The 12915-nt window shown below is 51.3% G+C and overlaps 1 protein-coding gene across 3 annotated transcripts in view; it reads left to right on the forward strand.

The window, feature by feature from the left end:
- SPTBN1 (spectrin beta, non-erythrocytic 1) overlaps positions 1 to 12915 on the forward strand; it is a 185233-nt gene that overhangs the window by 157448 nt on the left and 14870 nt on the right. For all 3 annotated transcript variants that reach the window (XM_054728110.1, XM_008162131.3, XM_028139908.2), the window contains 10 exons: positions 2252 to 2398; positions 3275 to 3538; positions 4463 to 4687; positions 5547 to 5636; positions 5808 to 6089; positions 6964 to 7094; positions 8283 to 8487; positions 8871 to 9245; positions 11327 to 11571; positions 12723 to 12861. In XM_054728110.1, the coding sequence (XP_054584085.1) occupies positions 2252 to 2398; positions 3275 to 3538; positions 4463 to 4687; positions 5547 to 5636; positions 5808 to 6089; positions 6964 to 7094; positions 8283 to 8487; positions 8871 to 9245; positions 11327 to 11571; positions 12723 to 12861 (2103 nt within the window). The remainder of the gene's footprint in view (positions 1 to 2251; positions 2399 to 3274; positions 3539 to 4462; positions 4688 to 5546; positions 5637 to 5807; positions 6090 to 6963; positions 7095 to 8282; positions 8488 to 8870; positions 9246 to 11326; positions 11572 to 12722; positions 12862 to 12915) is intronic.

Here is a 12915-nt window from a genome sequence, read left to right on the forward strand (position 1 = left end):
CTTTCAGCCTCATTTTAAGCCAGAGTTTCTGAGGATGGAGGTGTTTTTTTTTAAGGAGGACAGTGTAACTGGGCGGGTGTGGCACAGGGATAGTAAGCTCCATGCTTCCCTTTTAGCTTGATTTGGTGCCAAAGCATTTTTTCCTATCCCTTTCCAGTCTGCACAGTGTTCTTTTTCTGCAGAGAATGACTATATTCTCAAGTGGCCTTCGTAAATGCCCACAAATAATAGACGTAGCTCTGATCCCAGAGTGCTGAGGAGGACAGATGACCAGCAAGTTCCACAGACCCGCATCACTGCTGCCTCGCATGAGGCTGTATCTGTAGGGTGGCGTGTTCAGCAAAGAGCAGATTTGTTTATAAGCCTCTGCGTTTTATGTAGCTCTTTTTTATTTTTTAACCTCTCTTGGGTAGGTAGTTATGAATAGCAAAAATATGTGCATGTCCTTGGCCCATTGGATAAATAAATGCCTTCTATTGTGTTTAATATCCGTGTGTGTGTGTGTGTGTGTGTGTGTGTGTACACAAAATACAGGGGGAAATGTTACCGTTTGGTTTCCTTTTAATCTCTTTTCCCCTCAGATTGAATGGACATAGTATTTCAGATTTTAGCTGCTCAGGTCACTGGAAAGTAGGTAACTCTTTTAAAGTAGGAAATTTAGTGTCTCTTTTGTTGTGTAACAACAGATCTACGGTCCTTGCTTACAAAGGGCTTTATGAGATTTACTGGTTTTCCCCTCAGTAACGAGTGACATCACAGGTCTCTACCTTTTGCTGTCAACCCCCACTCCCTCCCGCATGGTGGGTGAGTAGCCTGAGAAAGGTAGGGATGATGCCCAGAGTTCAGCCCCTTCAGGGCCGGGGGTCCTCCTATGACCCCCATTGCTCCCCTTGGCATCGTTTCCAAAGAACAGGCTTTGTATTGTTTAGGCCAGGCGTCCTCAAACTACGGCCCGCGGGCCACATGCAGGTGTTTTTGCCGTTTTGTTTTTTTACTTCAAAATAAGATATGTGCAGTGTGCATAGGAATTTGTTCATAGTTTTTTTTAAACTATAGTCCGGCCCTCCAACGGTCTGAGGGACAGTGAACTGGCCCCCTGTTTAAAAAGTTTGAGGACCCCTGGTTTAGGCAAATGTATGGGAACGCCTTTTCCCGGCTGCAGCCCAGAGTACAGGCGAATGGCCTTGGAACTGCTGAGCCTGTGAGGGTTTCTATGGGCTCTAGATGCCATTTCTAACCCTCCGGAGGGAGGGTTGTGAAGGCGTTGAGAGCAGATCTGTGTGGCAGGGACAGGTGTGAGAGTGGCTGCTGGAGGTCACGCAGGAGAAGGGGCGCGGTCCCTGAAGACGTTTGCTTCTGCTTCGGGCTGACGCTGTATTCCTTCGTGTACCTTCCACCTGGGCAAACAGACGCTCTTCCTGGGTTCGCACGGTGTGTGGGGGAGGAGTTAGGACACTGGCATGGCCAAGTGCAGGCAGGCAGTGAGGAGCAGGTGAATTGGGGTGAGCGCCAGCAAGAGAAGTGTGTCGGGGGCCTGGGGCCCGGGACTGGGCTGACTCCTGGCCTGGGCCTCAGCAGAGAACTCCCTTCTCAGATCTGTCAGCAGCTGGCAGGCTCTGTGAGGCTTCCAGGGTCCAGGGCCACGTCGACACGTTGGTCTGAATCCAGTCCGGTGAAGTGGTCTTGGTCTGAATAGAAGGCCCTGCAGCGAAATAGTGGCTGTAGAGAAAGGGGTGAAGGTGACTCACATGTGCAGGAGAGGGCATCATCGCTGCCTTGCCCGAACTGGGAGCTAGTTATGTACGCTTTGGGGCATTCCCATAAATACCTCCGTGAAGGGGAGCGAGGGATAAGAGAGGAGGGGTTTTTGGGTTTTTTTTTAATAACAGAATTAAAAGAGTAAAAACCTACCAAGTGGAGTGAAAGACAGTTAACCTGGTGTAGCCCAGGTGTGTATTTGGAGGAGAAGGTTGAGAGTGCTGAACACTTGGACAGCTGCTCGGAGCGCTGGTGCTGCTGGACTCACGGTGAGAGGCCGAGTGTGGAGCGTGGCTCCGGTCCCGCCTCCGCACGGCGGGGCTGCCTGTCCTGGCAGGTCACAGCGGTAACGTCCGTGCTCGGTTGTCTCCACACGGAAACACGCACAGCGAGCCTCGTACAACATAACGCGACTCTTTCCCGTCAGAGAAAGGGCCGGTGTCTGTGATCCCGGTCTCTGAGGCCTTCCTGTTCCGTGTTTCTCTTTCCCCAGCTGTCTCTCTGGATCAACGAAAAGATGCTTACCGCCCAGGACATGTCTTACGATGAAGCCAGAAACCTGCACAGTAAATGGTTAAAGCATCAAGCGTTTATGGCAGAACTCGCGTCCAACAAAGAATGGCTTGACAAAATTGAGAAGGTGAGTTACCGCGTCTGATGAGCTGCCGTTCCCACGGTGAGGAAACGGACTGGGTGGACATGAGCCCCTTTTCGTTAACACGTTTCCCAGCACGTCTGAGTCACACTTGGCCACATACAAAAGTTACGCAGTCCGTCGTCGTCCCGCGTCCAGTGCCTGACTCGCACCCAGCAGAAACCCTCCGGCTGGTGCGCAGGCCCCGGGCCTTCCCACGGGTGCGGGGGGTGCAGGTTCTGTGTGCGTCCCGCCTGCCGCCCACGATGGGCTGAGCCCAGGGCAGGGGCCCTGCTGTCCTTGCCGTCGTCCGTGTATAGGACTGGGACAGAGACTGATTAGTCCGGTCGCACAGAATTTAGAGATACTATGTATTTTTAAATTTCCCCATTTTTCTTGTGTGAGTACTGTATTCTGGTCACTGTAATAATTTAAAATGTGTTGTTTCAGCCCAGGGAGATTCTGTGCTGCAAGAGCATAAGTGAATGTGGTGAAGGTCCCCACCCTCCCTTCTCTTCCTTGACACTTGTTAGATTGTTTCAGACTCGGGACAGTTAAAACAATGTGTCCTGGTCTTTTTGGGGTGCGTGGAGGGGATGAAGTGTTAGGTTATTAGCATGAAATGTCCCGTTGCCCCGGTTGAAACAAGTCCCATGTGCAGTGATCATTTCCTGCTCGTCTCTCATGGAAGCCGGTGCACAGACTCGGTCATCGTCAGTTTATCAAGCAGTAACTTCACGTGGAAAGACTGCGTGTGGGGTGAGGGTGTGTGTGTGTGTGTAAATCACTAACCAACTCATCTCAGGTTCGTTTTTCACAGTGAGTGACACTTGCTCTTTAGCAAACTGTTTGTTTATCACCACGGTGGTTTGCGTTTTCTAGGAAGGAATGCAGCTCATTTCAGAAAAGCCCGAGACAGAAGCCGTGGTGAAGGAGAAACTCACCGGTTTACATAAAATGTGGGAAGTCCTTGAATCCACCACCCAGACCAAGGCCCAGCGGCTCTTCGATGCGAACAAGGCTGAACTCTTCACCCAGAGCTGCGCAGATCTGGACAAATGGCTGCACGGCCTGGAGAGCCAGATTCAGTCCGATGACTACGGCAAAGACCTGACCAGCGTCAACATCCTGCTGAAAAAGCAGCAGGCGAGTGGGCAGGGCAACCACCTGCGTGGACTGTTTCTGTTTTACTGCCAGAGTCCTAACTCGTCCACAGCCATCCACCCTCTGTGTGAAGGGGTTTTAACCCAGTCAAGTGTTAGCTCCCATAGCATCATGGGACGTTTCCAGAACCAACTGGAAAGAAACAATATCAGTAGAAGTAGTGGGTGTTTGTGCACGGGAATATTCTTTTTATCATCATCGTTTTAGTTGATGGATGGTCCCACCATTTAACACAGGGGTCCTCAAACTTTTTAAACAGGGGGCCAGTTCACTGTCCCTCAGAGAGAAGGAGGGGAGTCGGAGAGTGCGGCGCACATTCCACACATGCGCACTGCGGGCCCGGGACTGTCGGCTGCTAAGCAGGACAGGCAGCGGCGGCAAAAACACCCGGCGGGCCGGATAAATGTCCTCGGTGGGCCGCATGTGGCCCGCGGGCCGTAGTTTGAGGACCCATGATTTAACAGTTGAATAAATATTCATTTCATTCAGTTCTGCATGAACTGAATGTAAGTTTATAAATACATGAAGGAAGGTATTCATGTTGGCTTTGCTAAATAACATCTAGATATATATGACAGTTATCTGAGTGGTTCAGGGTGCAAGAAATTTGCCCCATAATTCTTTTGTTTTCCCTTTTATTTTTCTCCCATTTCCTGGAGAAATGTAAATGTTCTCCCAAATTTCAAAATCTTAGAAAGGGATTTTTTTATTTTTTACATCAGCCCACAGAGTGGGATGCCAATGGATAGTTTGATACATGTTAGGAAACACTTTTTTAGACTCTCCACTATATACATTTATATTCCTCAACCTTCCATTTTGGCCAGTGCCCAAAACAAACATTTTATAGGACTGTCCGAGTTGCCCTCATCTCTGGTTGAAAGGGGGTCTGTTCTCTGCCCTCAGATGCTGGAGAACCAGATGGAGGTGCGGAAGAAGGAGATCGAAGAGCTGCAGAGCCAGGCCCAGGCCCTGAGTCAGGAGGGGGAGAGCCCCGACGAGGTGGACAGCAAGCGCCTCACCGTGCAGACCAAGTTCATGGAGCTGCTGGAGCCCCTGAATGAACGGAAGCACAACCTGCTGGCCTCCAAAGAGATCCACCAGTTCAACAGGGATGTGGAGGACGAGATCGTGAGTAGACCCCTACTGCACAAGCAGCTTTCCTGTACACCTCCTGGCCTGGCCTCTCTGGAGCCAGTGTTCTGGCCTCTTGTGGGTTTCACTGTGGGTCACGTGGGTGAGCGGAACTTTGAAGGCTGGCATCATGTACACTCTGAGGGTTCTTTCCCTGCTCACGTGAAATGCAACTCCATTTTTCTGTCCGGTTTTTATAAAGATATTCTCGAGTGTCTTTATTTATTTATTATTATTTTTTATTGATTTCAGAGAGGAAGCTAGAGGGAAAGAGAGAGAGAAACATCAGTGATGAGAGAGAATCATTGATTGGCTGCCTCCTGTATGCCCCACACTGGGGACCAAGCCCACAACCGGGGCATGTGCCCTGACTGGGATTCAAACTGTGACCTCCTGGTTCATATGTCGATACTCAACCACTGAGACACTAGAACAGTAAGTTTTTGTTTAATCCTCACCTGAGGATATTTTTTCCATTGCTTTTTAGAGAGAGAGGGAGAGAGACATCGATGTGAGAGCGACACATGGATTGGTTGCCTACCATACGTGCCCCAAATGGGGCCAGGGTTGTACCTGCAACCCACATATGTACCCTGACCGGGAATCAAACATGAGACCCTACAGTGCACAGATCCACGCTCTAACCATTTAGCACACCAGCCAGGGCAAGACATTGCGGATGGGGCAAGAGAGTGCGCGCCCAGTGTCAGAGCAGGGCGGGCTCCTCCGCGGCCTTCCAGGAGGATCGAACACACTTCCTCTCACCCCGGCCTCCCTGCTCTTCCCCGCCGTACTTGCTCACGTCAGATATTTGTTCTCTTTGCGCGGCCCTGACCACTTGTTTACAATTCTCCAGTTGTGGGTTGGAGAGAGGATGCCTCTGGCAACTTCCACGGATCATGGCCACAACCTCCAGACTGTGCAGCTGTTGATAAAGAAAAACCAGGTAAGCGTTTCTGCTCGGGTTACCTCAGTCTGATAAATACTGCTTCAAATTAGAAGGCGGAGAGTGGGGGAGCTCTGAAGGCTGGCGCCTGCCCCTTGGCCCTCCCAGCTTGGCATAAACAACATGGTGTTGCTGTTTCGCAAACCTTTGTGTGTGTTCCTGCTCCCACAGACCCTCCAGAAGGAAATCCAGGGGCACCAGCCTCGCATCGATGACATCTTCGAGAGGAGCCAGAGCATCGTCACCGACAGCAGCAGCCTGAACGCCGAGGCCATCCGGCAGAGGCTCGCCGACCTGCGGCAGCTGTGGGGCCTCCTCATCGAGGAGACGGAGAAGCGGCACCGGCGGCTGGAGGAGGCGCAGAGGGCCCAGCAGTACTACTTCGACGCGGCCGAGGCCGAGGCGTGGATGAGTGAGCAGGAGCTGTACATGATGTCTGAGGAGAAGGCCAAGGTGAGAGGGTCCGCCCCCCAGGGGGGAAGCTGGATGCACCCTTTCCCTGGAAGAGCCTGAGCCTCTCCCCCGAGCTTTTTGCTGACTGCCATGTCTTTGTGTAACATCTCATTGCTGCCTTTGCATGTCATGGGGCACCCTGGTGCACAAAGGTGGCTGGGATTTCATTGTCCGAGTCCTGGCATGTCATTAACAATGGATCATCCTATATATATATTTTTAAATTTAAATTTGCCAGAACCCTTCTTACACTCTCTAGTTATAGGGTTACCTAACTTATATAACATACACGTGATACTTTTAAGACCATTTGCAACTATTTCCAGGCTCCAGAATGCTGTGAGACCCAGTTGTCTGTTTCACTGTGAGTCGTCGCAGCCTCAGCACACACTGGCTGTGCCTGGGCTTTCCTTCCTGCCTCAGAGGGTCTCAGTCATCCCCTTACCTCACCTTCGTCCTTCGCACGACGTTCATGCTGACACTATTTTTTTGTTTTTGTTTTTTAAATATATTTGTATTGATTTCAGAGAGGAAGGGAAAGGGAGAAAGATAGAAACATCAGTGATGAGAGAGAATCATTGATCAGCTGCCTCCTGCACGCCCCACACTGGGGATCAAGCCCACAACCTGGGCATGTGCCCTGACCTGACCAGGAATCTTACTGCGACCTCCTGGTTCATAGGTTGACACTCAACCACTGAGCCACGCCGGCGAGGCCATTCTGACACTCCTGAAATGCTTCTGTGTTCCACTGCCCATGTCACGCTTCTGGGTTTTCCTTTCTCCGAGTCTTTCCTCTTGCCCCACCACGCAGCATCCTGCCTCTGTTAGGTGGTATTGGGCCTGAGGGGACGGTGGTGGCATCTCTTTGCAGGATGAGCAGAGTGCCGTTTCCATGTTGAAGAAGCACCAGATTTTGGAGCAGGCGGTGGAGGACTATGCGGAGACGGTGCATCAGCTCTCCAAGACCAGCCGGGCCCTGGTGGCCGACAGCCATCCCGAAAGGTGATGCCGTTTGTCCAGGGTTACCAGCTCTCCAGTGAGGGCCTCTTACTTCACCTGTGCCGAAGCTTCGGCTGGCGCTCATCTGAGTAACTGGCACCATAGAGCTTTGAGAAGCAGCTTTGTAACAGACCAGTAGGCCTGTGCTGCCCAGGAGGGTGAGCTGTTACGTAGGAAATGGCTCTCATCAGTGAAATATCTCCTGGTCAGGGCCCTATTGAAAGACCATTGGTGACTGGAGTCAGGAGTGCAGAGTGATTTGCACAGATACATTATCAAAGCGCCTACAGTGTGTTGAAAGGGTCATCCAGTCTGGGAAAGTAATTTCTAGTTCTAAGAGGAATGGGGTAGTTTAATTACTAGTAGTCGCTAGGAGACAGAAGTGGACCTATTAAGTAAAAGGGCTCCGGGAAGAACCAAAGGATACCACCTCCTGCCTCACAATTCAAGTTCTAGAATGCCTTAGAAATAGATGAAAGAGGTGCGTGTGGCACTCCCAACTCTGTGCCAGGCCCCTGTATTACCTCCAGTGGCCGTCACTCTAGGTTTTCTGTGTTTGTAACGGACTCGGGAGGAAAGGAATAGGCCTTGTGCGTTACCCAAGGCAGGTTGGAGATGGGGTCTCTCGGGTGTTCGTGCTCAGGATTCCCAGAAAGCGGCCTTCCCAGCTTCCAGGGACAGGCATCAGGAAGCCTCGCCTCTTTGCTTTCCTGTTATAAGACAGTCATTCTGGGGATGAGGGGAGGAAGAGGGGGGATGCAGTGCACCCAGGGCCCGTGGGGAGCAGCAGGGCAGGGCCTGCCCTCCTGGCCAAGGAGAGCATACAGCCCAGAGAGGTACAGGCGTGTGCCGTTCAGGGGTACCACCTGTCCCTTGGCAGCATGGTACCTGAGAATGGGGGCGGCTCCTGGATTTTGCATTAACGTCAAACGTCAGAGGAAATCCTGACCTGCAGAGCCAGCAGTACAGTTAGAGTCTCTCCCTCCATCGTGTCAGGGTGGCCTTGGGCCTTAATTACGACTCGCTTACATGTTGGCTCTTCTTTACTTGGAGTTGAAGTCAAACTGGAGAGTTTTGTTGTATGTTTTAGGCTAAATAGGTTAACCAGAGCTTCCTTCCCACCCCGTTTGTTTTCTCCCTCAAGGAACTTTGACATTAAGTCCTTCTCCCCCACCGCCTCCCCCCTTTCAGTGAGCGCATCAGCATGAGGCAGTCCAAAGTGGACAAGCTGTACGCGGGTCTGAAGGACCTGGCGGAGGAGCGGAGAGGCAAGCTGGACGAGAGGCACCGGCTCTTCCAGCTCAACCGGGAGGTGGACGACCTGGAACAGTGGATCGCGGAGAGGGAGGTGGTCGCAGGGTCGCATGAACTGGGGCAGGACTACGAGCACGTCACGGCAAGTACCGGGCAGAGCACGAGTGGGTGTGCGGTGACCAATGGGTGTGGTTGGCCGTCTGCATTCTTTGTGAGCAGATAAAACGCCCTGTGCGCCAAGGTCATGGGATTTAATTTCAACTCTGTTTTCATCACTGGGCGACTTGGAGTTAGGTTGTTTAACCTCTCTGTGCCCCTTTCTCTAGAAAAAGGACATGGAGCCGGTGCCTTACTCGGGTTCCAGTGAATGAATGGGAAGGAATTCCGATTGATAATAGGTCTTAGAGCTGAGATCTGTCGTCCAGTCATGCATCCTCCTTGTTTCTTTCCAAAGGACGTTCATGTGATCGAGAAGCAAAATGTTCACAATAGTCTCACTGATTTCCTTACGCTCATCTGTTTCAGATGCTACAGGAACGGTTCCGGGAATTTGCTCGGGACACAGGGAACATTGGGCAGGAGCGCGTGGACACAGTCAATCACATGGCAGACGAGCTCATCAACTCGGGCCATTCGGACGCCGCCACCATCGCCGAGTGGAAGGACGGGCTCAACGAAGCCTGGGCCGACCTGCTGGAGCTCATTGACACCAGAACCCAGATCCTCGCTGCCTCCTACGAACTGCACAAGTTTTACCACGATGCCAAGGAGATCTTTGGGCGCATACAGGACAAGCACAAGAAACTCCCCGAGGAGCTGGGGAGAGACCAGAACACGGTGGAGACCTTGCAGAGAATGCACACCACGTTCGAGCACGACATCCAGGCCCTGGGCACTCAGGTGGGTGGCGGAGCCGCCCGGGGGGCGGGCGTGTGCTTCTCTGTCCAGAGCATCTTTGTGCGTCTCTGAGCATCTCTCGCCATTGACTCCAAAACATGCCTCTAAGAGTGGCCTAAGGTAAATGCGTGTGTGCGTGTGTGTGCACGCATATGAAAACGCTCCGTTTACTGGGAGAACTTACCAGCCCAAAAGTTCTACATTTGCAGACATTGTTAGAGGTACTACATCCTCGTGATTAAAATAAGCCAGATGCACACACAAAACATTTGCAAGCAATAGACCTTCTCAACAAGAAATTGTATCATGTTAGCATATCTCTCCAGAATCATTTCCAAAATAATACCATCTTATTTTCCATCAACCACGGTCTGAGTTATATAACACAAAGAAGGAAAACCAGAGTCTGACATTTTCACATGCCTGACGTTTTCCCCGGTGTGAAATGGCTGACACCAAGTCTCTGGTTGAAAGGTGTTTGACTAAGTGATCACCATGTAACAGTCAGAATCTTTAGGAAGATTGCTCCCTCATCTCTGCAGTTTCTTGTTCAGTCTTTTAGATGAAAAATAAATGGTATCCTTCCCTCCTCCCCCCAAATGTCATGGTCCTAGAGAAGAAGTCAGTTTTATTGTAGATACCAGCCCTCAGTCTATTGGGGGTTTTGTTCTTGTCAATTAAGAGCACATTGATCATGTAGTGGAGGGGTTGGCAAACTTCTGTAGAATCCAAGGTAGTAAATCTCTCCAGCTTTGCAGGACAGACCATTCCTGTTGCGGCTACCCAGCTCGGCCGTTGCAGCGTAAAGCAGCTACAGACAGTTTGAAAATACAGGGCATGGCTGCGTGCCAGGGCATCTTTATTTATAAGACCGGCAGCCAGGTTCAGCCGTGGGCCAACCCTGATGTGGTATATCTGCCTTACCATTCCTTTGTGGGCTCTGGGGTTTGTTTGCTCTGTGGAGGGACCACCTTCACTGCCTTTGCTCATTTGCCCTTGATTCGCCCCCTTCTAGAAGCAGAGGGGGTCACCGCTGAGGGTCCCTTCAGCAGTGCTGCAGCTTTCCCACCACGGAGGTGGAAGGTGTTGAGGGAATGTTTAAAGGAGATACACGTAGCGGCCTAGGGTCTGCATCATGCAGAATGTGAAAGGGCCCGCCGGGCATCGGTTGAGTGCCAGAGCCTCCCTGCTGTTTTCATGGCTGTATGGGGCCCTCCTGTGTGGTAGTGCCCTCATGCATTTAACCAGTGCATGGACTGTATTCTCAAGTCTTTTTGCTTTTGCAGGCAGCACTACAATAAAGAGCTTACGTGCATCTCATTTCCTAAGTGTGCAAGAGTATGTGTAGGGTAGGTTCCCCAAAGTGAGGACGTAGAATCAAAAGGACACGCTTTTCTAATTCCGCTGCTGCTGCCCATTCTCCTCCTGTAGGAGCTGTGGCCGTTGTTCTGTCCGTAGGGAACTGGCTCACCGGAGGTAAACCATCCAACTTGAACTAGTAGAGAACCAAGTACCGTATCTCTGTGTGGCCTCTCTTCATAAGACCCATTGGCGTGTTGCAAAGATTTTGAAATTTGCCCAGTTAAAATTCTACCTTCTTTGACATTGGGCCGTTGTTATTTTTCAGCTACACTAGATGCTGCATTTTTATGTTTTTCAAGTTGTGTGAGCTCTTAGAGATGACATGTAGATTGTTTTCAGCAACATCACACAGCCGTGGAAAAGGTGTTCTCAAAGTGCTCTTCCTGGCGGTTTCTCATGATAAAAACATCGTCCTTACCCTGAAGACGAGTGTTTTCTGCATCATCCTTATGTCCCTGGCCACCTCCGGGGGGCCACCCTATAGCCTTTCATTTGTCTCATCGTGTATGCAGAACGTAATGTCGTCCTTCAGCACATTTATAGTACCCTTGGGGTTTGTGACTTGGATCTCCCTGATGAAATTGTGAGCTCCTCGGGGTCAGGGGACCCATTGTGACTTGGTGTGTAAACAGAACAGCGTGGGGCGCACGTGTGAAGGAAGTGTGGGGTGATGGAGCCAAGGCCCGGCCGTCTGATCCGGCTGTCCCCCTGCCACTCCACAGGTGAGGCAGCTGCAGGAGGATGCGGCCCGCCTCCAAGCAGCCTACGCGGGTGACAAGGCTGATGACATCCAGAAGCGGGAGAACGAGGTCCTGGAGGCCTGGAAGGCCCTGCTGGACTCGTGTGAGGGTCGCCGGGTGCGGCTGGTGGACACGGGGGACAAGTTCCGCTTCTTCAGCATGGTGCGGGACCTCATGCTGTGGATGGAGGATGTCATCCGGCAGATCGAGGCCCAGGAGAAGCCCAGGTAACACGCCAGCTTCCTGGGCAGGGAATCCAGCGACTGGCCCTGGGCAGTGTGCAGGCGGGATCTTCCCGAGAGAGCTGGGGCCTCGCCTGACGCTTCGAGGCCAGAGCAGGGTGGGGAGGCGTGTGGGGCGAGCTGCACTGCCTCCGCTGCCGCCTGCACACTCGCCGGGGAATGAGGGGCCCAGGCTGGCAGGCCCGCCCCGTGTCTCCCTCCACCTGCCCCCACGTTTCCACACCCACCCAGGCGCTCCTGCCCTTGAGCATGACTAGCTCTGCCTCATCATTGAAATGAGGGGGCTTTTCTGAGTTCTTTACCTGTCCGTTAGATTAAAAACCACTCTGTCCCTTTCGTAGACATTGCTAAAGGAGTCTTAACCCTGCATCTGCTTCCATGGTGTAAGATGATTAATATTTGTTCTGTATCTTCCCTTTGGCTGTTTCGTGCAAAGCCGTGAAGAGAAGCTCATAGATGAACAAGCAGGCACATAGCTTCCAGTTCACCCCTGTCAGCTCCAGCCCCCACCTCACTGAGAAATGAGGCACGTCCCAAGAGAAGAAATACATAGACTATAATGTATTCATGGATGTAAAATATGTGTATTGCCTATATAATGTATATACTGTATTTCCTAGATCAGACTCCCAGGCTTAGGTTCTGGTTCATGAGAAGCTCTCAGCTCCACCAGCCATTGATTTCTGAGCTGGTTCCCGCGCTGTGTGTCTCCGTGTCCAGGGAAGGAGGGGAGATACCAGCTGCTCTTTTGAACACACATGTGCTGAACCTTTGGCAGCTAACTCACTGGGGTACGATTGGGGACACACGTTAATGCTTCTGTACCTTCTTGAAGAGTCTGAATTGCATTTCACAGTAAGTTTGAATGGAAATCCAGTGGTTTTTCCAGCATCTGCCTGGCAGCCATTGTGAATTACTCAGGAGCACACACACACACACAAATGAGAGTACACTTAGCTGGTCCTGAATTATACTGTCATCGCACTTTAGCTCCTGTGACTCAGACTGTGACTCAGACCTTCAAGGTAAATCGTGCCGTCAAGCAGTTTCCTTCTAATTAATTTCGTGTTTTGAAACCAACACATTTATTTGAAAAGCTTGATCTCCTAACGGGGGTATTATTTGTCCCATTTTAGGGATGTGTCATCTGTTGAACTATTGATGAATAATCATCAAGGCATCAAAGCTGAAATTGATGCTCGTAACGACAGTTTCACAACCTGCATTGAACTTGGGAAATCCCTGTTGGCGAGAAAGCACTACGCATCTGAGGAGGTAGGGTGCCCCTGTTTCGGGGCCCAGGGTGACTGCAGCTCTGTTAAGAAGTAA

The sequence above is a fragment of the Eptesicus fuscus genome, chromosome 16, assembly GCF_027574615.1.
Source record: "Eptesicus fuscus isolate TK198812 chromosome 16, DD_ASM_mEF_20220401, whole genome shotgun sequence".
Classification (NCBI taxonomy): Eukaryota; Metazoa; Chordata; class Mammalia; order Chiroptera; family Vespertilionidae; genus Eptesicus; species Eptesicus fuscus.